Source organism: Fundulus heteroclitus, chromosome 16, assembly GCF_011125445.2.
Source record: "Fundulus heteroclitus isolate FHET01 chromosome 16, MU-UCD_Fhet_4.1, whole genome shotgun sequence".
Taxonomy (NCBI): Eukaryota; Metazoa; Chordata; class Actinopteri; order Cyprinodontiformes; family Fundulidae; genus Fundulus; species Fundulus heteroclitus.
Genome location: NC_046376.1, coordinates 3,250,780 through 3,277,145, shown reverse-complemented (window position 1 = coordinate 3,277,145; position 26,366 = coordinate 3,250,780). Strand labels below are relative to the sequence as shown.

General features: G+C 49.6%; 2 protein-coding genes across 3 annotated transcripts; one reads left to right on the top strand and one right to left on the bottom strand.

The window, feature by feature from the left end:
- Nucleotides 1–3,856: 3,856 nt before the first annotated feature.
- Nucleotides 3,857–18,880, top strand: LOC105919100 (glutamine-rich protein 2). Of its 2 annotated transcripts, XM_021311602.2 has the most exons (17): nt 3,857–4,443; nt 7,989–8,072; nt 8,245–8,322; nt 8,478–8,585; nt 9,070–9,601; nt 9,700–9,785; nt 11,176–11,298; nt 11,388–11,456; nt 12,497–12,661; nt 12,726–12,844; nt 13,667–13,732; nt 13,811–13,903; nt 16,058–16,201; nt 16,365–16,494; nt 18,235–18,337; nt 18,419–18,538; nt 18,612–18,880. In XM_021311602.2, the coding sequence occupies exons 1-17, from the start codon at nt 4,102–4,104 to the stop codon at nt 18,734–18,736; spliced, it is 2,487 nt and encodes an 828-aa protein (XP_021167277.2). In that variant the 5' UTR covers nt 3,857–4,101; the 3' UTR covers nt 18,737–18,880. The 2 variants fall into 2 exon arrangements, with proteins under 2 accessions (XP_021167277.2, XP_021167279.2); XM_021311604.2 differs by lacking the exon at nt 16,058–16,201.
- A 2,234-nt stretch (nt 18,881–21,114) lies between these two features.
- ubald2 (UBA-like domain containing 2) lies at nt 21,115–25,924 on the bottom strand. The gene is made up of 3 exons (XM_036147758.1): nt 25,630–25,924; nt 24,626–24,679; nt 21,115–22,933 (listed from the first exon to the last, which is right to left on the bottom strand). The coding sequence occupies exons 1-3, from the start codon at nt 25,747–25,749 to the stop codon at nt 22,616–22,618; spliced, it is 492 nt and encodes a 163-aa protein (XP_036003651.1). The 5' UTR covers nt 25,750–25,924; the 3' UTR covers nt 21,115–22,615.
- Between the last annotated feature and the right edge of the window lie 442 nt (nt 25,925–26,366).

The window sequence follows — 26,366 nt, the reverse complement described above, 5'->3', positions numbered from 1 at the left end:
AACGTTGTGTTTTTCTGGCTACAGCAGAAAGCAGCTGGGAACAGAACCGCTCTTAATTTGCTTTTTGTGACTCTTTTTTGGACCTTTGGCAACATAAACAGCTCAGTTTTTTCGTTGTAATGAGAACAAATCCCATAATATATGTCAAAGATATGTTAAATTACAGCTGGGTGATAGACAGGAAAAAACTATTCATTTATTGAACCCTTTCACTAATGATCGGATCCGTTTCAGTACCAACTGTTAATGTTCAAAATCAACATAAACTGAACAAGTTGAGGCGTTATGAATAAAAGAACTACACTTTTTCATCTGGTAATGGACTGATGTATAAAACACTTTAATAGAGTGCAAATATGTTTCAGTAGAAACGTAAAAAGAAGCAAATCAAGTTTAGTTCTGGTAAATCCGGTTCATGTTGGAACACATGTACGACTTTATTTCCTGTTTCTGTAGTAAAGGCCTTATCTACCAAGATGTATTTTCTCTACCTGCTAAAATCAGTCTGTTGTAAGGGAATCCAGCCTAACCCTAACTTTAATGATAATCTGCACACAGGCATGCTTAGAACATGTCTGTGCTTGTCTTCCTGCTGTTTGTGCTGCGTTCAATGTGTGTCTGAACTATGAGACCTAACAACAAAACCAGCAACCGATGATCCATGTACCAGAGGTGCTGGTTCCCTGGGGGAGCTGGCATAGACATATGTAGACGCCTCATTACGTGTTGGAGCACATCCTACGGTGCCGCCATCTTGGATGGGTCTGTCCTAAGGAAGGAGCCGACGGGAATAAACGCAGAGGGAGCAACTTTACCGTGTTTTCTGCAGCTGACAGTTACATTAACCGGTGATAGCTAGTTAAAGTAGATCAGGTGGTGCAGATCAGCGTTCTGGGCTGAGATTGGCTCTGAAGATGTTGGTGAGAACAATGCAGAAACCCAACAGATGGACCATAATTGTATGTTTATTCATTTGTTATCTCTGTATTTCACAAACTAAGGCTGAACCATGTTGCCTAATTAATTACCCTGGAGTTACAGAGTACCATCACATGCAGGAAGCTGAGCAGAACAGTTGTTTTTCTTGAGGTCTTAAGCTCCAGTCTAGTTGCTAGCAGGATAATGTAAGACAGTGGAATGACCTGGAAATGTTAAAGAACATTTTCCAGGCATTTATAAAAACTGTGCCTATGCATGTGTCCACAGCACTTAAAATAGGAAAAAATTATTGTTGGCGTGTAGAGGGTCAGGATTGTACATGTGTGATAGAGTGAAATAATTTTAAATGAACGAACAAACTTTTTTCTATATTAAAATATCAAATGTAATCATTTATACATTTATCGAAATGTAATACCACGTCTCCTTATTTAAGAGCATAAAGCAAAGTATTTCAGCATGAAATCATGTATTTATTTACATATTTAATATGCCATACCACGTCTTTGTTAAATAGTATAAAACAAAGTATTTCGGTATGAAATCACATATTTATACATTAATATGCCATATGTCTGTTAAATACATTTATGTATACAATATAATACAAATATGTTGTTTGAACAACATATTTCAGCAATAAAACATGTTTTGTTTTTGTTTGTTTTTTTGTATGTGCAACAGCATCCTGTATAATAACCACATCTCTGCCGTTTGTAACAAACCAAACCGTGTGAAAATCTGATAATTATTCAGGGAGTTATGATTTATTTTAGTTGGGCAAACAGCTTCCTCGGTACAAATAAAAGCACTGGGGGCGTGAGAGACCCATCCAAGATGGCGGCCGGGCTGAGACGTCAGCTTCAGCAGGCATCGCCAGTCCATGGACGTCTACCTATATAATGTCTATGGCTGGCATCCTAGAGACGCTACAGGGTTCCTGGTTCAACTCCCACAGACTGCTACCCTGGGTCTCTGAGAAAGACTCTTAGTCCCAGAATGCTCCCGGGCACCGCCCAGTGGCGGCCGCTGCTTCCTGGGGGGTATGGATGACGCTGTAATGACAATAAAGATGATTATCGTTCAGAGGTGGGCAGTTCTGTTTGACTAACCTAGCGAGTTATATTTAATAAAAGGTGCAAATAAACGGTTTCTATAACTTCAAGACGCGATCTCGCTTTAGCTTTGTGACTTTATAAACTTAGAGTTTTAGATTTCCGAGTCCAAATGAAGGCATCATTAATTGCTTAGCAACGGACAACGCTGTGAGTTGTTCAACGTGGGATTGTGCCGCATAAAGCGATATCTGACGTCCTGAGGTGGTAGTTCCACTTCCGGATAATCTAACAAAATAAAAGAACTGCAATAAACCCACAGCTCAGACTTTTAAGTTTATTGGACGCATTTAAAGTGTCGCTGGGATTAAATCATCAGAAGTTAAATGTTGACACTGCGGACATTTTATCCACTGAGATTATTAATCGCTTATAGGGATTTTCCTGCCAGGATGAGAAACAGCACAACATGCAATTAGATTTACAAGCTAACAGTAATAGATTATTTACAATAACGGTATAAAGCGATTAAAAATAAACCACTTTAAAGTTATAGGTTAGACTGGACTCAAAGCTCTGATGGTTAAAGAGAGACTCAAGCCTCACAACCTAAAAGATAACCTAAAAGGGCTTTGTGTATGAAAAAATACCAGTGCTTGATCATTACGTATAATGAGTGAAGTAAATCCAGTATGTTTATAAAAAGTACACCGTTATAACCCCTATAACAGCATAATGGGGTCCAGTTCAGATGAGGTAGTTAGACAGACAACTCTGTAAACGCCTAAAAACAATCTGGTTAGAAGTTGCTTATGAGAAGAAATGGAAAATCATGGTTTTCATTTGTAAATAGACTTTTTAATCAGCCATGTAATGGGATGTTTAAGATCTTTATCAAGCTAAATACCCAGATACCTGCGTCTACAACCTCGATGACGTCACCATCCACAGTTTTGATTGGAGGAAATGTGCCTTAGTGGTTGGTGAGCAAAGTAAGTGCTGGAGCCATGATATCAGAAATGTGTCTTAGTGAAGCCGATGGCTAAACATCTGTTTATCCCCATGTGCACAGATGCTCTTCCTGTTAGGAACCTTCCAGGCTTCCGTTAGGTGCCAAGATGGCCGAACCCAACGTTAAGATTTAGGTTTTCACAGTAACTACCACCAGTGTCTGAAATACAGAATAATGGTATCAGACCGTTTCCTGAAAATGCAGTCTGATTATGATAATGAAGAAGGGATAATATTGAGAAAACACGTCTTTTTGAACATGACAGACAACAATCTCAGCTTCAGCATCCTGGAAACTCGCTCTGCTCCCTGCTGCCGTCAGGCCAACTTCACACTGGCACCCTGAAATATGCACCGATTCATAACAGAATGAGATTGAGCTGGTTTTGTTTGATTTATGTATATGTTTTTGGACCACATTGTATATTTGTGTATGTGAAAAATTAAGCTTATCTTATATTTTAAGGTCTTTTATTTCAGGAACTCAGTTCAACACATTAGATTAACACAGACTGATGATGTTTGAAAGCTTTTATTTATGTTAGGATGTTTTTTCCCCCACCTGCAGATAATAAAAACACAGCATTTCAGACTAGACTATTGCATCAAACCAATAAAAAAGCAACATTTCTAATGTAGAAATGGGACCTTAATGAAAAATATGTTTAGTTCATTCTTAAAGGCTGTTTTTTTTTTCAAAAGCTATTTTTAATCTGACAATCAAGCCTCCTAGGGACCCATATTCTAATTCATTGTTGAATTTGTAATTCATCTAATTCATTGCTGTTACTACGGATTGGCGCAATTCTCGTGAGGTTTATTGTGAAAGGCCATCCCGCGGTTTCCGGTGAATGCTGCTAGCTTAGCAGGCGGAGCTTCCTGTTGTCCATTTAACGGTTACGGGTCGGAGAGAAAAAGTTCTGCCGCTGACGGATCCAGGAGCCGCGGTGCAGCTCACTATCACGGACCACAGAGGGTTCTGGTCTGGTTCTACTGAACAGAACCCGTGTGTTCCGTCATTAATCCCGGCGCGCTGGCCGCTGCTGTTAGCTGCGCTTTAACGGCTGACCGTTAGTTTCCGTTGGTCCAAACTAAGATGGAGCAGAACATCAGCCTGTTGGACCTGCTCCACCTGTCCATCGGAACCCCTCACCGGGGCTCCGTCAACTTCGGCGCCCTCCATGCGCTGCTGCTGGCGATGCTCAACCAGCTGGACATCCGAGAGGTGAAGACCCGCTGGAGGGGCTCCGCTCCCGGGGACGAAACGCCCGACGCCCCGCTGGGGGTCTCGGTAGAGGCTCAGCGGGACGCCTCCGGGTCGGACCGGCTGGTTCAGCCCGGTTCTCCCCTACAGAAGTGGTCAGACTCGGTCCCTTCTCCGGACAGTGCCGGAGGGCTCTGGTCCCGGATCCAGATCTGCGAGGACGGGATGTCAGAGGTGAGAAGCGGCTCCGGTGGTTCCGAACGGCAGCAACACGTTGGTTCTGTCTGGAGATTTTGTCAGGCTCGGTTCCGTCCAGTGAGCTGCTGCAGAACCAGCAGCTTCTAAAACGGCTTCACATCAGCAGAATGGTTCCTCCCACTCAGCTGGGTCCAAACCAAAGGTTCCGGTCGGAGTGGAGAAACCAAAACCGAACAACAGAACCCGTGTTTGGGGGGAAAAGACCCGGGGTCCAGTGATCCGATGAGCTGGAGGTCAGAACCTCTCCAGGAGGACCTGATGGGGGAGAAGCGGCTTTGAATGGTTCTGGTTCTGATTGAATGTGACCAGCTTTGGTCCTGAAGGTTGTCAGAGTCCACGAAGAGAACTCCAACACGCTGGTTCTGCTGCGAGTTCTGGAGTCCGCTGTGGAGATGAAGCCCTGCAGGGAGCGGTACCAGTGGACCCTGGAGGTTCTGATGGGATCTGCTGGGAGACCTTCACATGAACCAGGAGATTTGATCTGATCCAAATGGTTCAAAGTGATGAGAGATTCAAAATGAGTCAAACGGATAAATCCGTCTTTATTGCGAGGAACGGTTCCTGTGCGGACCGTGCCCCAACTAGCTGCATCCTAGCTAGCTGCTTCCTAGCTAGCTGTGTCCTAGCTAGCTGTGTTCTAGCTAGCTGTGTCCTAGCTAGCTAGAACACAGCTAGCTGCGTCCTAGCCACATCCTAGCGAGCAGCAGCTAGCTGTGTCCTAGCTGTATCCTAGCTAGCCGCGTCCTCCTGACGTCCTCGCTGCGTCCAAGCTAGCCGTGTCCTAGCTAGCTGTGTCCTAGCTGAATCCTAGCTAGCCGCGTCCTAGCTAGCTGTGTCCTAGCTGAATCCTAGCTAGCCGCGTCCTAACCAGCTGCGTCCTAGCTGTGTCCTAGTTAGGCGCGTCCTAGCTTGCTGCGTCTTCCTGACGTCCTCACCGCATCCTAGCTAGCCGTGTCCTAACCAGCCGCGTCCTAGCTAGCCGCGTCCTAGCTAGCCGTGTCCTAGCTAGCTGTGTCCTAGCTGAATCCTAGCTAGCCGCGTCCTAGCTAACTGTGTCCTAGCTGAATCCTAGCTAGCTGCGTCCTAGCTAGCTGCATCCTAGCTGTGTCCTAGTTAGCTGCGTCCTAGCTTGCTGCGTCTTCCTGACGTCCTCACCGCATCCTAGCTAGCCCTGTCCTAACCAGCTGTGTCCTAGCTAGCCGCGTCCTAGCTAGCCGTGTCCTAGCTAGCCGTGTCCTAGCTAGCTGTGTCCTAGCCACATCCTTGTGATCAGCTCTCTAGCCTCGTCTTCACCGCATCATAGCTGCGTCCTAGCTAGCTGCATCCAAGCTAGCTGTGTCCTAGCTGAATCCTAGCTAGCCGCGTCTTAACCAGCTGCGTCCTAGCTAGCTGCATCCTAGCTGTGTCCTAGCTAGCCGCGTCCTAACTTGCCGCATCCTTCTGACGTCCTCATCGCATCCTAGCCGCCTCCTCCCAGCGCCTTTGTTTCCTCGTCACACAGATGTTCTCTGCGTCTTCATTCAGGGTTCTGTCCCACAGAACCAAGGCATCGTCAGAGGCTCCCTCTCTGAACCCAGTGAGTGTGGAGCTGAAGGTTCAGAGCGCCATCACTCCTCCTCCCTGACAGCGATGGAGGTAATGGGCCCCCTGCAGGGCCCGCTCTGCCTGTCAGAGGATGAATGGCTGCTTGAATCATTCATGTCCTGCGTGGCTGCAGTCCAGGTCCGCGGTCAAGCCGGGACCAGGTCACCCCCCCCCCTCTTCTGGTGGGGCCGTCTGCTGGTTAATGAGTGGCTGACCTCAGTGAGCACAGAGCTTACACAGTAACCCAGACCTGAACAATCGTCTTCTCCACCCAGGAGGTCCCACTCTCCTCAGCCTGCAGAACCTCGGTGTCAGTGAGACTGGAGCAGCTCAGGTGAACTAAGGAGACGGAAGAACGGCTGGTTTCCTCCATTTAAAGGAAATTCTGGTGGATTCTGGTTTTATCACACGCTTGATGTTCATGTGTTGCTCCCTAAAAGTTGCCATGCAGACGGGTTCTGGCCTTAATCACAGACGCTTTATCCAGGAACCTTTGATGTGTCGGGTCGTCCCTCATAATCACCATGGTGGAACCTGATATGTCCCTCAGCAGCGAGCAACCACCATGACCAATTAACACACGTCATCTCAAGGCATTTTATAAAGTCAGACTCCATCAGATCCTCCAGGTTGGTGAGAAAGTTTCCTCTCTAAGGAAACCCAGCAGGTTGCATCAAGTCTCTCCAAGCAGCATTCACTCCTCCTGAAAGAGCGTAGAGCCACAGTGGACAGTCGTCTGCATTGTTGATGGCTTTGCAGCAATCCCTCATACTGAGCATGCATGAAGCGACAGTGGAGAGGAAAACTCCCCTTTAACAGGGAGGAGAACCTCCAGCAGAACCAGAACCAGGCTCATTGTGAACGCTCATCTGCCTCCACCCACTGGGGCTTAGAGAAGACAGAGCAGAGACACAGAAAGCTCAGAAGCTCACATTGACCCAGGAGTACTTTCTATGTTAGAGAAGACAGAGCAGAGACACAGAAAGCTCAGAAGCTCACATTGACCCAGGAGTACTTTCTGTGTTAGATGGTAATAGTGGATGATCTGCCTCCACCCACTGGGGCTTAGAGAAGACAGAGCAGAGACACAGAAAGCTCAGAAGCTCACATTGACCCAGGAGTACTTTCTATGTTAGATGGTAATAGTGGATGATCTGCCTCCCCTGATGATGTCACAGCTAACAGAACACCAGACCAGGTGTACCTTCTATGAAGAGAGAAATGACAGAGAACAAAAAGTTAAAAGCTGAAATAACAACAAGCAATACAGATTGGAGAGCAGTAGGAGAACTCAGCAGAGAGAGAGAAATAGACCCTGATGTCCTCCAGCAGCCTATAGCAGCATAACTATAGAGGTAGCTCAGGGTAACATGAGCCACTCTGACTAGAAGCTTTGTCACAAAGGAAAGTTTTAAGATTAGTCTTAAAAGTAGACGGGGTGTCTGCCTCACGGACCAAAACTGGGAGTTGGTTCCACAGGAGAGGAGCCTGATAGCTAAAGGATCTGCCTCCCATTCTACTTTTAGAGACTCTAGGAACCACCAGCAGACCTGCAGTCTGAGGACATGCTCAGGACATGTTCTGATGGGGTTCTGTTCGGTTCGTTATCGGCTCGTTGGTTCTGTTGCCTCAGCTCGAGTTTTACTTCCAGAACTCAGCTGAAGTGTGACGATCAGAGGAACCTCAGGTGTTAGGTGACGTGTCAGGGTTGAATCGGGCCGAGGACCTGAACTCATTAACAGGCTGCAGGGGGCCCGGCACATCCGACACCAGAACCCGCCCGCAGCTCAGGAATTCCTTTGTCTGGGCCGCAGCCAAGTGTTTGTTCTGCAAACACACCTGCTGACCTACGCACCACCTCAGCTACACCAGCGTCACCAGAACCGGCAGGTCCATATTCCCCCGAGGGTTCAGGTTCTGTTCTGTTCTTCCTGCAGGCCGTGAAGCGCGTGGAGGAGCTGCAGAAGAACACGGATGTTCTGAAGGAGGCGACCGAGGAGCTGCAGCAGCTCCAGCAGAAGGTCCTGAGTCTCTGCTAGAAAACTGAGACTGGGGGTGTGATAACTATTCACAGCTCTACAGTTTTACATGTTTTCACTTCTTGACTGTTCTGTTCTGCTGCGTCTCATAAAATATAAAATATAAAAAAATATATAGATTTATGTAATGTGGTTCTTCTTCTTCTGCCTGCAGGCTGCAGCCCAGCAGCTGCAGACTCTGGCAGATGTGGATCAGTGCTGCCACCGTGTGGACAAACTGGAGGAAGCTGTGGTGAGCCTGTGCTTCTGCACTCCGACCTGTGGGGGGCGCTGCGCTGCTTCTTCACTGTGTTCACCTGTAGTTTAGAGATCATTGAGCAACATGCCTGCAGAACCGGAGCGGGTTCTGCACCTCCTCATGCCCGTCCTGTGTTCTGGGTCCAACAGAACTCCCTGCAGGAAAACACTCAGACGTATCCGGGCCCGGAGCAGCCCAGTCGGCGTGTGACCCGGGACGTTGTCCAGGTGGTTCTGAAGGACGGGAAGCCTCAGAAGGTGAGAAGGTAGCTGGTGCTAGGAGACCCAGAGCAGTTCAGTTCAGTGAACTGTTCGTCTCAAAGTGATTCACTTTAAGCACAGAGGAAAGAACTTTTCTGGCAGCAACAGAACCTGATGCCACTCTGAGGACTCACCTGGGTCCATATTTATCTCCATCATCATCATCATTATCATCACCTTCATCATCACCTTCATCAGCATCATCATCATCCTGGATGAAGGAGGAAGATAGTTTAGGGGCGTCTGATCTTCCTGCTGCAGGTTTTCTTACCTTCCTCGTTATCACCAGGTCTTCCTACAGATTCTCAGGAGGCTTCAGCTCTGGACTTTGACTAGGCCGTTCTAGGTCCTGATTGTGCTCTGATGTAAACCATGGGTTCATACCTCTGCGTGTTCAGGGGGGCGGTCCCTCAGCATGACGCTGCCCCACCTGGTCACCAGGTGTCGTCCTCTCAGTCATTCTCTCTCTGTGTTTTCACAGGAAGTGGTCACGGCGGCGGTCTCCCAGCGGCCCGTGTTGGTGCAGCCGGCCGGACCCCCCCTCCCCAGCGAGAGCGCCGACCCCCCCACTGCTCCGCGCACTCCAAGCATCTCTGGAGACGAGGCAGCCGCCGTCACTGACGCCTCCTCTGACGGCTCAGAGGGCGGGCTGAGCGGCAGAACCTCCGGCAGAACCTCGGGTCCGGCACCAGGAGGCGCTGCAGAGCTCGCCCAGGAGCCCGGGGCGACTTCAGGGCCCACGCCTCCTGGTGTGGCCTCCTCCGTCACGCCTGGCTCTCTCCCACAGACCAGTGCCGACCTCCCCAGAACCTCAGCCCCCACCTCACCTCATGAGATCCAGAACCAGGAAGACCCTGGACCGGGTCGGTACCAGGAGACGGTTGAGGCTGCGAGGAGCATCGGGAAACTGCAGGAGCGCTTCAGCCGGCTGGAGGCTCGGCTGGCGGTCCTCGAGGAACGGAAGATGGACCGCAGCGAGCCGGCCCGTCCCAGACAGCCCAGCGCCAGCACGGGTAAGCGGGTCTGATAGTCGGTACCAAAGGTACCGTCTGGACCTTCATGGACATTTCTGAGCTGAATGAATGAAGGCTGAAGTAAAATGTGTGCTCAGCTCCTCAGGACGCCTCCAGCCGGCTGAGCCAGCAGCTGCAGCAGCACGCCGCCCTCATAGACGGCCTGATGAGCGACCGCCACAAGGTGAGCACCCTCCTCTCACCGTCCCGTCAGTCGCTCCTGGTTCCGGTCCTGACCCGATCCGTGTCTGTCCCAAGCTGGACAGGCTGGAGGACATGCTAATGAGCCTAGTGAGCCAGGACAGGGTAGCCTCAGACGGCGAGGACGCAGGCAGCAGACCCCCCCCAGAGCTCACGCAGCAGCTGTCCTACCTCAGGTAAAGGCAGGCACAGGGCCCACAGAACCGGTCCAGAACTTTACGGACCTCCATCCGCTCCTCTCCCATCTTCTAAGGGGATTAGCTGAAGTTCTCTGCTGCTTCCTCCCTCACGGCTGGAGGTTCTTAGAGGGAACGTGGTGCAGGATGAAGCCGTTAGAGGCTGGAACGGAGAACCTGCCCTGAACGTTTGCTGCTCTGCTGTGCAGGAGTTCTCTGCGTAAGCTGGAGGAAGACGTGAAGCTCCTGAAGCAGGCTGGGTGTGAGGACAGGCCTGCAGAGCAGCATCTGCAGTACCAGGTCAGCCAGGAGAACATCTGACCTGTCTGCACCTTTCTGCCCCGCCTAACCTCGCTTCTCCACCCTCTGACCCAGCTGGACGACCTGCGGGCCATGCTGGAGGACACCATGCTGTCCCTCACCTCCCAGCTGTCCAGCAGCCTCCAGCAGGAGGCGCTGCAGGCAGAGGAGGAGACGCAGGACCCCGGTGAGAGCAGCAGGAGGTCAACATGGACCTCCAGCTCAGTGAGCGTTGGCAGGAAGCTCAGCCTCCTGTTCCAGCACTACGAGCAGCTGCAGGACACGGTGAACGGCCTGGTCCAGCAGAACCAGAACCAGAACCAGCAGAACCAGAACCAGCCGAACCAGAACCAGATCCAGCAGCAGAACCAGATCCAGCAGCGCAACCAGCGTCAGATCCAGAACCAGATCCAGCATCAGACCCAGATCCAGCAGCAGAACCAGCATCAGGTCCAGAACCAGCAGCAAAACCAGCATCAGATCCAGAACCAGCAGCAGAACCAGCGTCAGATCCAGACCCAGATCCAGAACCAGCAGCTGACCCAGAACCAGCAGCAGATCCAGCATCAGATCCAGAACCAGCATCAGAACCAGCAGCAGATCCAGACCCAGATCCAGAACCAGCAGCAGACCCAGATCCAGAACCAGCAGCAGATCCAGAACCAGCATCAGAACCAGCAGCAGACCCAGAACCAGATTCAGCATCAGATCCAGAACCAGCAGCAGACCCAGAACCAGCATCAGAACCAGCATCAGGGTGAAGGCAGAGCAGCAGAGCTGGAGGACAGGGAGGCTGAGGGAGGTTCTGCAGACAGTCAGGTCGGCCGTAGGCAGCAGCAGGTCGTAGTGAGTGAGGACTGACGTGGCTGAACCACCATGTTCTCTCTGTTGGGTCAGAACCTGGAGCTGGTCTACGACGTGCAGAGGGCCATCCTGCAGCTCCAGGCGGAGTGTGAGCGGCTGCAGGAGACCACCAGGAGTCTGCACGAGGACAACAGACAGAAGCAGGGACACATCGAGGTGAACCGGCAGCTTAGATCGTTCCAGCTGTGAAAGCGTCTCCCAGACGTTCCTTCATCTCTCCTTCCCTCCGCGGTTCTGATCCACAGGAGCTCTACAAGACAGCCGAGCAGCTGCAGGAGAAGAAGGCTGACAAGCAGATGGTGGAGAGTGAGATGGTGAGTTTCCCCTCGTGCTGCTGGGTTCCAGAACCTGTTCCAGACGCTGAGCTAATCAGTTCTGCTCAAGTCGTTATGGAGGAACAAAAAGCCTAACAGAGCACTTCGCTCTCAGACTGCAGGTCTGCTGGTGGTTCCTAGAGTCTCTAAAAGTAGAATGGGAGGCAGATCCTTTAGCTATCAGGCTCCTCTCCTGTGGAACCAACTCCCAGTTTTGGTCCGTGAGGCAGACACCCCGTCTACTTTTAAGACTAATCTTAAAACTTTCCTTTGTGACAAAGCTTCTAGTCAGAGTGGCTCATGTTACCCTGAGCTATCTTTATAGTTATGCTGCTATAGGCTTAGGCTGCTGGAGGACATCAGTGTCTATTTCTCTCACTCTGCTGAGTTCTCCTACTGCTCTCCAATCTGCTTTGTTTGTTGTTATTTCAGCTTTTAACTTTTTGTTCCCTGTCATTTTTCTCTTCATAGAAGGTACACCTGGTCTGATGTTCTGTTAGCTGTGACATCATCAGGGGAGGCAGATCATCCTCTATTACCATCTACCATAGAAAGTACTCCTGGGTCAATGTGAGCTTCTGAGCTTTCTGTGTCTCTGCTCTGTCTTCTCTAAGCCCCAGTGGGTGGAGGCAGATGAGCGTTCACACTGAGCCTGGTTCTGCTGGAGGTTCTCCTCCCTGTTAAAGGGGAGTTTTCCTCTCCACTGTCGCTTCATGCATGCTCAGTATGAGGGATTGCTGCAAAGCCATCAACAATGCAGACGACTGTCCACTGTGGCTCTACGCTCTTTCAGGAGGAGTGAATGCTGCTTGGAGAGACTTGATGCAACCTGCTGGGTTTCCTTAGAGAGGAAACTTTCTCACCAACCTGGAGGATCTGATGGAGTCTGACTTTGGAAAGAGACTTGAGATGATATGATGTGGATAGGAGCTATATGAATAAAACTGAACTGAATTGAATAGAAGCTGGCCTGAGCGGCTGCAGTGAGATCTTTCAGGTGGACCTCAGCTTCATGTCCTCTTCTCTCTGGTCGCCTGCAGAAAGCGGAGAAGTCCGCTCTGGAGAGCAAAGCCAGCCGGCTGCAGCTGGATCTGGCCACGGAGCAGCTGACCTCCATGTTCCACGAGCTGCTGAGCAAGGTGACGGGCCAGGAGCAGGACTGGAACCAGGTCATCGACAAGCTGTCCACAGAGATGGAGCGCAAGGTACAGAGGAGGCGTCTGCAGGTGGCAGCGTTGCAGGAGGTCTGAAGGTTCTGTGTCTCCACAGCTGAACCGCATCGAGCTGGACTCTGTGAAGACGCAGCTGGAGGAGCGCTGGAGAAGCATCCAGAAGAAGCTGCAGGCTCAGAGAGCTCCAGAGCAGGAGGACGCTGCTGGGATCAGGAAGTGAGCGCTGACACCAGCCGCTGGTCCAGCAGGACACATTTATGGGCTGAAGGTCAGATGTTTGAAGCTGGAGACCAGCGAGGCTCCTCAGCGTCTCACCTGGAGGTCCTGGTGAGACGCTGAGGAGCAGAACCTTCTGCTCAGCGTCCATCAGCAGAAGGTTCTGCTCTCTGCAGGATCCCTGCTTTGGTCCCCAGAACCAGTTTGGATCGATAGGCTCATTGTTCTGCTAGAACCAGGTCCATTTGACCTAAACCGTGTTGGTCCCAGACTCATCAGGACTTTCGCCTCAGACTCAGGTTCTTTGGCGCTTCTACTGATGTTCTGATGGTCCTTCACCGGGTCAGCTGAGTCTATTTGAAGGTACCTTGGCTTGGAGGACCAACAGGTCCTCAGACAGGCAGACTGGACTTGGACAGAACCCTCTCATGTTCTGGACTCTGTTAAACAGTAGGTGTGGGCATGGAGAGGGCAGAACATCAGGCAGAACCTGCTACCAGAACCTGGGTTCTACGCAGAGTGTGATAAATGAGAGCCCAGCATGGCGGCGGCACCGTCATGCTGTGGGTTAAACGATGAAGAAGGAGAACTCCTCCAGGTTCTGATGGCTGAACCAGAACAGAGGTTCTAACCACACGTCCAAACTGGTTGTGGAGAACGCGGGTTATAAAGAACCCAGATGAGAGCCAGAAGCGTGTTGGTCAGTGGGGGTGCATGCATGTGTAGTTCTGATAGTTCTGACCCTGAGTGGGTCAGAACCATTAGAAGCTAGGCAGCTGTCAGGGAGGAAGGTTCTGCTGTGACGTTGTTCTCTGCTTCCAGGCAGCTGGTGGAACGGTTCCACTGCCTCTCCTGCGACCGGCCCATCCTCAAGCAGACGCCCGCACCGTGAGTCCGGCCCGTTCTGCGCTCTGCCGCCTCCTAACCTGATCACTGAGCTCTGCTTCCTCCCTCTCAACCTTCAAGGCTCTGGGTGACGCTGCCGTCCTTCCCCGCCTTCCCCCCCCACAGGTCCTTCCGGCCGTGGAACCTGGAGCAGATACGGCACCACTACCACAGGTGAGCCCCCCCCCACGCCTGTAACGCCGTTTATCCACATTCAGTCCTGATCCGACAGCACAGCCATCCGGTGACAGCCATTCTGAAAAGTGTGGCAGGCTCCTGTAATCAGGCCTACTGAGCTTAAAGCCGGTCGTCCTCAGAAATCCTCTCCTCTGCTACCTGAGGACAATAACAAGCTAACCTCTCCTTATTGGCTGTTCAACCACAGCGCTCACTGTCAGGGCTGAGCTGGCTTAGCAGGACACCTGCCTCACCTGCGTCCAGGTGAGCTGCCAGCGGATAATCACAGCGTGTTTTCTAATCAAGGTGCTAAATAATAATACGTTATTACATTTTGTTTATAGGCGCCTTTCCTCACATTTAAGGTCACCTTACATCAAGCAAAAAATATGTTATTAAAAACCCCAAAAGAAACAGATATAAGTTAAAATACAGTTTAAATCAAATCAGGGAGAGTTTGCTAGTTTATGCAGTTTAAAGTTTGAACTTTAGTGAGTGTGAGTTACGTAGATTGGGTGGCAGTGGGTCCACACTGGAGGGGGGGAGGTGTGCCTTGAAGGAAGGAGGTCTTTGTAGCTGATAAGCGATTAAGCTGCTGCAGAGACAGCGCTGAGTTCTGGACCCGTTAATTTATAAAGTTTATGTGGAAGACTGAAAAGACAAGCATTACCAGACTGAACCAGAACCGCCGTGGCCCAGGAGCTGAGCCGGCATCACGCCACCCAACAGTGCAGGTTTTACTCTTTTAAACTCCGTTACAGTAAAAACCTTTGATTTGACCATGAGGGCGTCATCTGCTTTAGGGTTGGTTCCTCACTGATGAGTTAATGACTTCACAGGCTCCTGATGTAACCCAGAATACGCAGCTACAGAACCGGCACCAGGAGAGTCCTTTAAAGAGCCTGACAGCCGTTGGCTGGCGCCTCGGTGTCAACCATGTAGGTCAGATTTAAAATCTAAAGTAAAGTTTCTCTCAGTTCCTGTCCGTTTCTTTCCTTTTTGGTCTGTTTTTGTCCGTTAGCGTGTGTCCCTATTCAGATCAGCCCCGTAAATCAGATTTAAAATCTACAGGACTGTCTCAGAAAATTAGAATATTGTGATAAAGTTCTTTATTTTCTGTAATGCAATTAAAAAACCATGAAATGTCATACATTCTGGATTCATTACAAATCAACTGAAATATTGCAAGCCTTTTATTGTTTTAATATCGCTGATTATGGCGTACAGCTTAAGAAAACTCAAAAATCCTATCTCAAAATATTAGAATATTTCCTCAGACCAAGTAAAAAAAAAAATTTATAACAGCAAAACAAAATGAAACATTTGAAAATGTCCATTAATGCTCTCAGTACTTGGTTGGGAATCGTTTTGCACAGATTAGTGCATCAATGCGGCGTGGCATGGAGGCAATCAGCCTGTGGCATTGCTGAGGTGTTATGGATGCCCAGGATGCTTCAATAGCGGCCTTTAGCTCATTTGCATTGTTGGCTCTGGTGTCTTTCAGCTTCTTCTTCACAATAGCCCACAAATTCTCTATGGGGTTCAGGTCAGGGGAATTGGCAGGCCAATCAAGGACAGTAATGCCATGGTCAGTACACCAGTTACTGTGAGAATCTGATGGCGTCTCTTAACCACTACCATACTGGTGATTTAGTTTACTGAACCAAGCTGAGTGTTTTTCAAGGCTCAGGAAACCCTGCAGTGTTTCCAGTTAATTAGACGATTCAAGTGATTAGTTGAATAGCCTACTAGTATACTTTTTCACCATATTCTAATATTTTGAGATAGGATATTTGGGTTTCTTAAGCTGTAAGCCATAATCAGCGATATTAAAACAATAAAAGGCTTGCGATATTTCAGTTGATTGGTAATGAATCCAGAATGTATGACATTTCATGTTTTTTAATTGTATTACAGAAAATAAAGAACTTTATCACAATATTCTAATTTTCTGAGACAGTCCTGTATAGTAAAGTTTTAAACCTCGTTTGTTTTGATCGGTCACGGAAAATCTCCATTATTGCTCCTTTGCTGTCGGATCGGGATGAAATGTGGGAAACGTTCTCATTGTGTCTGAAGCCGGTTGGCGGCGCTGCTAGTAGAGACTCACCTGTGGAGCTAGAGCAGCCGCTGAGCGTGTTGTGATGTCAGCCTGGTCCCAGGGTCCAGCTGCTGGACGGCTGTGTGCGGCCAGAGGAGAGCGCAGCTGCAGAAGAGCCACGCCGACATGTGCAGGCAGATAGAGAGCATAGAGACGGAGCGGCGGCTCAGACAGAACCCAGCAGGAGTCCAGCAGTGAGTCAGGTCCAGTCAGTTAGCCCAGCCTGTGGTCTCCCTCCGTAAATGTCTCCACCTGCAGGTTTAGGTCTCAGCTGTCCCTGTCCAGGCTCCAGGTGTGTTCAGGCTGCAGGTAAGCTGACACCACCACCCGTTTAACCCTGTTTCTCTGACGGAGCAGTGAGCGCCTCTCTGAGGTGGCGCCTCGAGGCTGCGGAGGGAATCACACCAACACCTCGTCCGGTCAGCGCCACAGCAGCACCCAGCACACCAGGCTGGTGAGCCAGACCGAGGAGGGCCACCTGATGCAGGTAGGCGGCTGGAGGGAAGCGGGACCAGGAGGTTCTGATTCTGGAAGCAGAGCCTGCATGGGTCAGTGCAGCTTAGTCAGTTATTTCCCTCAGCATGATGCTGCCACCACCATGTTTGCTCTCAGCCCTTCTTAAATGACCCTCAGTGGACCTTCTGCTACTAAAGGCTGAGTTATCACACCTGATGAGGAGACAGCACTCAGCAAAAATAAACCAGCTGATGTTCACTTCCAAAATGGCCGAGCGCAGTATTATCATGAAGGATAGTCTCCGTGTTTATAGCAGCTAAACACAATTAAACAGAGAGGAGGAGATGCTTTGTTCACCTCAAAATCAAGCCTGACTGTAAACCCCTTTAGAAATAAAACACTTTGGGGCGCAGCGGGTAGCGTGACCCATATACAGAGGCCTTGGTCCTCGACGCGGTCGACCCGGGTTCGAATCCGACCCGCGGTCCTTTGCTGAATGTCTCTCCCCCTCTTCTACCCCCTTCCTGTCAGCCTACTTTCAGAAAAAGCGAGCCACTAGAGCTGCAAAAAAATTAAAGGATCAAAATTTAAGGAGCTACGATTATTTTGTTTTTTTTTAATAGTTATGCCTAAATAAACAACCTCGTTTTTAACTGGAATGCCTTCAGTTGATGTCTCGGTGCAATCTTTAACTGCCATAATTTCACATTTTCTGAGATTTAGAAGCTGACCAGAAGCTTTTGAGAAACTAATACTTGGATCGCTAATGAAAATTAATTATTGTCCTTTAAGAACAGGGTAGTGTCATCAGCCAGTTAATGATGGAGGATAAGCAACAATTAACCCTTTCAGAGGACTGGTTTTAATATAATCTGCCAGAAGCTGAGCTACCAAAAGAAACCGGTAGGGGGAGACAGGACGCCGCTGTCTGATTCCTCTGCTGATGTTAAATCTGGGAGGAGACGCTCCTTAATTTGATAGAGCTGTTGTTGTTTTGATAATCGATATAAAGAGCTTTCCAGATCCGAACTTTTCTAAGCTTTGAAATATAAACTCATGTTCTACAGTGTCAAAATCCTTATAGAAGTCTAAAAATAAAATAAATCCATTATCAGAAACAAAATCAGGATAATCTAAGATATCAAGAACAAGTCTTATGTTATTGGTGATATGCTGATTTTTTCATAAATCCTGATCGAGTTTCGTCAATGATTGAATGAAGAATTGATTTGAATCTTTTAGCAATCACTAAGGCTAATATTTTATAGTCGGTATTAAGAAGGCAAATAGGTCTGCAACTATGAAGAAGTAAAGGATCCTTGTTGGGTTTTGGTATAAGGCTGGTTAAGCCCTGAGTAATAGTTGTAGGCAGAGACATTTTTAATGCTTTCATTAAAAATGGGCAAAGTCATTAGAAAAATGTTTATAGAATGAATTAATAGATCATCGGTCCCAGGGACTTTGTTTGTTTTGAGATATCATCAAGAATTTCATGAACGGTGATTGGCTCCTCACAGCGTTTCTGGTCAATGTTAGAAATCCGTTTCACTATTAAATCATTTAATAAGGAATCAATTGAGGCTTGACAGAGGTTAGAAAGATACAGATGTTCATGAAATGAACATCTGTATTTAGCAATATGATCAGGATCATCAGTTGTAAAGTTGATAGAATAATTGACAGCATTACGTTTTTCAAGATTGAAAAAGTGCTGGTTATTTAATGAATGTAAAGGTTTACATGTCTGTGACGTAGAGCGTGTGTGCTGCAGGAGGCGGCCATTGTTGGGCTGGATGGGCGCATCTACAAAGGTCGCTTTGACGTCCAGCTGAGGAGCGCAGACACCAAACTACCGACCATCGCGGCCAGAGACGGTGAGTTCTGGGCTCTGGCTGGGAGCCGGGAACCGTCCTCCATCTAATCTGCTGCTTCCCGCTGCTTCCTGCCGGCTGCAGGCAGGATGAAGGACAGGACCAAAGGCCCCCAGAGGCCCGCCGTGTCTCCAGAGGTGGGACCCAACGCTCCGGCCCCTCCGCAGCCGCTCGGTGCCAAAGGCGCGCAGTCCAGCCGCTCAGGTGAGACCCAGGACCCGCTACCTGCGCGCCACGCCCACTGAGCTGTGCTAGCAACGCTGTCGTTCCTCTGCAGCCTCCAGCGGCTCCGGCCGGGACTGGCCCGTGTCGGCTCTGGGCTGCTGCACGTCGCAGAGCTCCGTCTCTCCGGCGGCGGACAGCGCCGCTGAACCTGGGAGCTGCGAGCCCCTCGACCTGTAGGGGGCGACACCTCCTGGGGACCTTGATCCCTCTGAAGGCTGCAGGACCACCTGTGGTTCCCTGCGGGTTCCTGCGGTCCGCCTCCTGAGGCTCTGCAGGTTCTATGTCCTGATTTACGGAATAAACGTGTTCTTTGTTCATTCAGTCGCCTCCAGCTTTCATTCCCAGGAGAAGTCCGAGGCTCCTGCTTCCAGGTGTCTGCTCCCAGGTGGCCGCTTCCTGCCCCAGCAGCACAAACATTCACCTTAAAACCCACTGAGCTATATTATACACTGGAGTGCTAATAGCCGCTGTTAGAACGAGTCGCTGTGAAGCCACCAGCCGCCATATTGGCTAATTTATCTTTGTTAAAACATCACTGATACACACGGCCTTCAGTCAGAGACTACAACTATTCTAAAACTACACCATTATTATCTTTATTATTATCCATGGGGCATGGTTCCTGTCAGTGGTGGTCCAGAGGTTCTGGGTTCAACTCATGCAGACTGCCCCTCTGGGTCCCTGAGCAAGACCCGTAAACTCAGTTTGCTCCCCAAGATGATTCATTTTAATGCATTTTCCAATGATGATAAAGATGATTATGTTCACATCACTACCTGCACGCCACACATAATCCATGACAGCGTGGTTTGCTTAGCCAACATTTTCAATCTGACTCCATCCTCCATGTTTGCGTCACTAATGACGTCAGAGTTAAAGTCTGGAATCAGCTCAGCAGCTGAAGCTCCTTCCTCCCTGATGGAGTTCTGCTGACCCAGTAAAGGTCAAGGGTCAGGAGATAGGAGGTAGGAGATAGGAACTAGGAGGTAGGAGCTGTTATTAAAGGTGTTCAGATGGCAGAGTGACACCATCCTTAAGGCCCGGCAGAGACTGGACTTCCTGCAGCAACTCAAGTCAATTCTTCCCGAGGAGCTGCAGGTCGTCTCCTCCACCAGCCGCCATCACTCAGTCTGTCTTTAGCTCATCCATGAAATTAGACCAACTGCAACGAACAATCAGATCTGCAGAGGATCAGCAGGACTGACCTTCCATTCATTCAGAACCCGTCCAGGAACAGGACCTGTAAAAGTTTATACACCCCGTCTACTTTTAAGACTAATCTTAAAACTTTCCTTTCTGACAAAGCTTCTAGTCAGAGTGGCTCATGTTACCCTGAGCTACCTCTGTAGTTATGCTGCTATAGGCTTAGGCTGCTGGAGGACATCAGGGTCTATTTCTCTCACTCTGCTGAGTTCTCCTACTGCTCTCCAATCTGCTTTGTTTGTTGTTAATTCAGCTTTTAACTTTTTGTTCTCTGTACTTTTTCTCTTCGTAGAAGGTACACCTGGTCTGGCGTTCTGCTAGCTGTGACATCATCAGGGGAGGCAGATCATCCTCTATTACCATCTAACATAGAAAGTACTCCTGGGTCAATGTGAGCTTCTGAGCTTTCTGTGTCTCTGCTCTGTCTTCTCTACCATAGAAAGTACTCCTGGGTCAATGTGAGCTTCTGAGCTTTCTATGTCTCTGCTCTGTCTTCTCTAACATAGAAAGTACTCCTGGGTCAATGTGAGCTTCTGTGCTTTCTGTGTCTCTGCTCTGTCTTCTCTAACATAGAAAGTACTCCTGGGTCAATGTGAGCTTCTGTGCTTTCTGTGTCTCTGCTCTGTCTTCTCTAAGCCCCAGTGGGTGGAGGCAGATGAGCGTTCACACTGAGCCTGGTTCTGGTTCTGCTGGAGGTTCTCCTCCCTGTTAAAGGGGAGTTTTCCTCTCCACTGTCGCCTCATGCATGCTCAGTATGAGGGATTGCTGCAAAGCCATCAACAATGCAGACGACTGTCCACTGTGGCTCTACGCTCTTTCAGGAGGAGTGAATGCTGCTTGGAGAGACTTGATGCAACCTGCTGGGTTTCCTTAGAGAGGAAACTTTCTCACCAACCTGGAGGATCTGATGGAGTCTGACTCTGGAAAGAGACTTGAGATGACGTGTGTTAGTTGAAGCTATATAAATAAAATTTAATTGAAATTAACCTCTTTGTTGTTGTTTTTTTGTGGAACTTCTGCTACCAAACTAACTCTGGGTTTTCTCCACCAAACCTCATCCTTTAATGGACCTGGAAGTCCCAGGACCACCTTCATATTTGTCATGGCTGCCAGATTTCAGTCTGATATTTATATTCCTCATGGCTGAGGTACAACGTTGGCTTTAAACACGCTACAACAAACTTAGACACAGTTTAGGTTTCTGCATCAACAGTTTCTGAGCATTTTTGGTTGATCTACTTTGAGTTTAAAGGTGCCATGACATCACTGTCTAAAGCATTTCATGTAGTTGTTATGGCTGAATATGTAAATTCTCCAAAGAATTTCATTAAATTCAGAGTAAAACCCAAACAAGCAGCAGATCAGAACCGCTTTTATTTCACATATAAATACAAAGTCCAGCAGAGGAGAAACAAAACTTTCCTAAAAGTGTCAGAACATCCAGACGAGCTGCGACACAAAGTGAGGAAGTAAACGGACCTTTGGGTCGGAGGTAATGTTCCGTCTGTGTTTGGAAAAGATCCGGTTGGCAATAAGAAACCCGGGCCGAGTCCACAACACCAGAACCAGGAGTTTGGGCCGTTCAGAGGGAACCAGAAACTTTTACACTGAGACAGACAGCTCGGCTGGTTAGAGAACCGTAGAACCATCCCGGTTCCACATTTAAAGAACCGGTCCACTGGTTCTGCTCTCACTTCAGCTGCAGTTCAACAACCAGAACCGGAACCGACTAGATGAGGTTAGAAGTTGGCTGTGAACTGAATGTGTTGGATGCTGGTGTCCAGTTCACATCCTGCCTATGGTTATAGATCCAGATCTTTGAACCGGATCAGTGACCCAAACAAACCGATGATTCACTGAGAAGACCTGAACCGTTTTCTGACAGCCCGCAGAATTAAAGGTTCTGCAGAAACTGCGCAGAACACGGAACCGGTCCTTTAGAGGCAGGTCCCAGTTTGGGAGCTCAGCCTGAAATCAGGAGGTTCTCTGGTTCCCGTTTGACCCAGAACTGAAAATCTAGCGGTCCGATGCTTCAGAACCAACAGAAATCAGCTGATTGTCTGAGTGAAGCAGGAACGCTGCGGTTCTGACGACGGCAAACTCGGCGCCGGTCTGTTTGCAGCAGGAATACATTCAGGACTGCACTGAGACCAGAGCGGGTCGGCGTCCTGCAGACAGAACCGAGTCCCCAGCCGAGCCTCGTTCTGGTTCTGGACGGATCCGTTTATCCGGTCTGGATGCAAACTGCTCCCTCGCTCCAAACTGAGGAGGTCCGTGTTTCATTTGTCCCACATGTCACTAAATAAAGGTTCTGCCTCGGATCACGGACGGGTCGAGGATTTAAGAACCAGAGTCCAAACAAGGAGGTCCAAAATCTGCTCATTCAAGGTTCTGAGATCAGTCCAGTTAGATTTGGTTTAATAAAATCCACTAAAAAAAAAAAGCAAATAGTTAAATTTTTCTACAAAAAAACCCAGAGGAAGCAGTTTTAGTGACAGGAACCGACGACCCGTTGGACCTGCAGACGGACCTGCAGGCGACGAGTCGGCGGAGAAGAAAGAAACGTTTAAATTCAGAAACACAAAGACGCTGAAATGAATCGGTTTAAATGGGAACTTTGAGTCATTTTCCACCCAGACGCTGGAGAGACTGGAGCCCGGTTCCGGTTCTGACCGGACCTCCAGGACCGCCGGTCCAGCTGGTTATTGCTCACTTCCTGTTCCGGGAGTCAGAGTTTCAGAAACAGCATCAGAACACGTGGTTCTGATGCTCAGGAAGCAATCCGTTGGGTTCTGGTTCCTCTGGGCTCACAGAGTCCATACCGCCCCCCCCGGCCCGGCCCGGCCCCCGGTCTCATCTCTGGCCGTGGAGCGCCGACATGACGGCGGGCTGCTGGGGGCCGCTGGGCTGGGAGCCGGGGGGCCACACGGGGGTCTGCAGGTGGTGGAAGTGGCGGTGGCCCGTGGGGGAGGAGGGCGGCAGCCAGGCGGGCTGGTGGCGGGGCGGAGAGGAGGCCCAGAAGGAGGAGGGGGGCGGGGGGGAGCAGGCCCCGGACGCCTGGGAGGGGCCGGCGGCCCCGGGGCCGCACTCCGACGCCCGCAGCTTGGAGAACATGGTGATGGCGTCGGGGAAGTTGGGCGGCGTGGCCGGAGTGTTTCTGGGGGTGCACATCTGGGGAGGAGACAAAACGTCAGTTATGGACCCAAACAATCAGAACTAACAGGTTCTGGTTCTGAAGCCCAGCTGTGCAGGCAGCCCTGCTGCTGTGCACCGCCTGTCAGCTGGCTGAAATGCCTCCTGGAGCTACGAGCCGCTGACGGCCGACAGCAGCGATGGACCAGAAGGTCCAAGAACCTCAGAATCGTAACCTACTGAAGACGACGCCTCCTGCTGGGAGGCGATGGAGCAGCTGCTGAGCAAAGGTCGGCATGGAGACAGAGGAACGAGGATTAAACATGGCCGCCATCAGTGGGTGGAGACCAGGTAGTGACACAGTGTACCGTAACGCTCCTAATATCCACTGAGCAGAGCCACTGAGCTATATAATACACTGGAGTGCTGATTTTGCCGAAATACTTTAGTCACTGGCCGCCATCTTGCTACTCCCTACTCTCACAGAATCCCACAGGATTTGGTTGCAACAACAAGCAGTTTTCTGGCTGAGTGAAAACGTTTCACAGGTAATTCTACAGTCTGTGGATGTACTAACACTATCAACTACTAGGAAATTAGGTGCTGAATTATTTGACATGTTATTCATATTAAAAAAATGTTTTTATATATATATATATATATATATATATATATATATATATATATATATATATATATATATATATATATATATATATATATATATATCTCAAGTACTTTCTCAGTACTTGATAGTTTTAGAACATAACATAAAAGTATATGGCATTTGACATTTTAAAAGTTTTAAGCCCCCCCTGAACATGAGAAAATCATCGTTATTCGATGCTGTAGCGCACATATTCCCTAGTTACTGGGGGGAAATAGGGAGTACCAATATGGCGGCTGGTGCAGCGGGCTATTAGTACTCCAGTGTATAATAGAGATCAGTGAGCGGAGCGGCTTTGTTGCTAACCAAAGTCGTACTCACACATTTTAACAGACGTCTGAGCGCATTGCAGCACATAAAATCAGTCAGTAAGCACAACGGTGATCATAGATAAGGAGCACCATCACTTTTTGAGAAGATTTAAGGATTTTATGTGCGCCTTATAGTCTGAAATGCAATAAATGCTGCAGACGTTGTGACCGCACGTCTCAGTTCACCACGGAGCGTTCGTCAAGCATGAAGCATCTTTAGTCTGAGAGCAGCAGCAAAACAGATACTGGATCAGGTCAGTGTCCCACCAGGACGTCGGTTCTGAAGACGCTCCTTTCCACCCGGAACTTCTCTGTAGAAGATGAATGGAGCATCTGTTCAGAACCATCCTGACCCGCGGTACCGGGTTAGTAGTAGTACAATCGGTAGTAAAAGCCCGATTGTTGGCCCAGTTCCCCCAGCGGGCTCCTTGCTGTTCCTCAGAACAGGAAAAGCAAGGAGCCCGCTGAACACAGCAAGGTCCGGACCGGATGGCTCGGCCCACAGTACCGGGACTCCGATGGAACCTGCATGCCGTCGGAGCGCTGCTGCTGCAGAACCCATCCCTAACAGAACCCGCATTGTGTTCCAGGGTTCTGCAAACTGGACCTGCACTTCTGTGGAAAAGTTCTGCACAAACATCACGTAACAGAAGCAGCAATAATCAAGGACCTCAGAACCCCTGCTGGTGACCCACTGATCCGTGTGACCCAAATGGACTTGTTTGGTTCTGAAGGGGAATGAAAGCAGCTTACCATCTGGTGGTGACCCGGAACGTTTGCCTCCTGGAAGAAGGAGCTCAAAGCCGTCTGCAGACAGAGAGACACAGAGTTAATGCTCGGCTCCTTCACATGGACCCGCAGCCGGGTCAGAACCACCCGGACCCAAACTGAACCCGGCTCATCCCGTCAAAACATGCGAGAAGATTCCACCTCTCACAGCGACCCGATCTCCTTCCTCTGAGGAACCGGGAAGCTCTCCTGACCTCAGAGAACATAGTTAGTGTTCAGCACCAGAACGAGCCGGGCCTCGCTCCATAAACTGGACCCGGTTCTGGATGTTCTCTCAGAACACCAGAGAAACGCCTGATGGACTCTGAGGATCTAAGAAGGCCCTACACAACCGGTGCGGCCAGTTTGTTGAGCAACATATAAAAACGTTTTTATTTACAGGCCTTTGCTGGAGCAGGTTTGTGTTTTTAAGTTGTTTTTGCTCCTGTGAAGCTCTTTGTGACGTCAGAAATAAATTTACTGTTTACAATTTAGAACGTTTCTACGCTGGCAGTTAGAAATGAAGAGCTAACGTTTAAAAGATGCACAGAGTGAACGGAACTGTTCAGAAAGAACCGGGACCGCTCTGATCCGGATCACATCTGAACACAGTCTGTGAATCGTTCACCTGAACAGGAACCACCAGGACCGAAACCGTTTCTCGCTGCTGTGTAGTTTCGGTTTGACAGCGGGTCAGAACCTCCAAATCCACGAGTCCAGGACCGCGGGGCGGTTCGGGAGGTCCGAGGCCAGAACTATGGGTCTAAGAGTCGGATCTTCCGGCAGGAAGGACTGGCTGGCAGAATGTAAACAAAGGCAGCCATTGGTGGGAACACGGCGTCCTCGCAGCGGCTAACGTTAGCACGACGAGCGGCGTGGTCCGGACCGGAACTAACGACCCGCTCCACGGTTCCCCGACCCCACCGCTCCGCCGCTCCCGCTTAACGCTCACCGGAAGCGGCGTTAGGGGCTCCGGTGGTCGGACTCACCTCGAACTGCCAGTGGGCCGCCTGGAGCAGCTGCTTGGCCTGGTCGGCGGCGCAGCCGGCCGCCAGGACGAACTGGTTGATCATGACCTGGTGCCGCAGCTCCTCCATGTTCACCGACATGGCAGCTTCCGGCTGTCAGGAACCCGCAACTGGAGCCAAGCGACGGTGTTGGGCGATAAAGCGCAGCGACGCCCCGCAGCTCGCCGCCTGTCCGCGTCCTGCCGCAGCAACAACAACAAAGAGCTGCCGGCCGCTGATTGGCTGGTACCGCGGGCAGGCAGGAGGGGAGAGGCGCTGATTGGCCGGCAGGCTGACGCGAGTAGAAACAATGGAGCTTGTTTCAATACACCGAGACAAGATTGGTGGGCGGAGTGGAGGAAGCGCATAGGAATTAGGGGGTGACCCGCCCGGTTGGCTGCCCGGTGCTGCAGCTTAAGGTCCGGTAGTCGGTCCGTTAAACTGACGTCATGTGTTTGATTGGAGGGAATCATTGAGCTGATTGGCTGCTTTGTCTGGCGACGTCATTTACGCAATGAGAGTAAACAGAAAATAAAACACAAAGATCCAACCTTTGATTTGAGTTTATTTCTTGGTGGAAAAAAATCCGCATTATAATAAAATAGTTTTAGACAAAAATAAATATAACTGAAGCATTTTTATCATTTGGACTCTTGAATCGATCAAAGTTTCTATAAACCTTTGATTTACAATCCGTGACTTTCTGTTTCTCTGGGGTA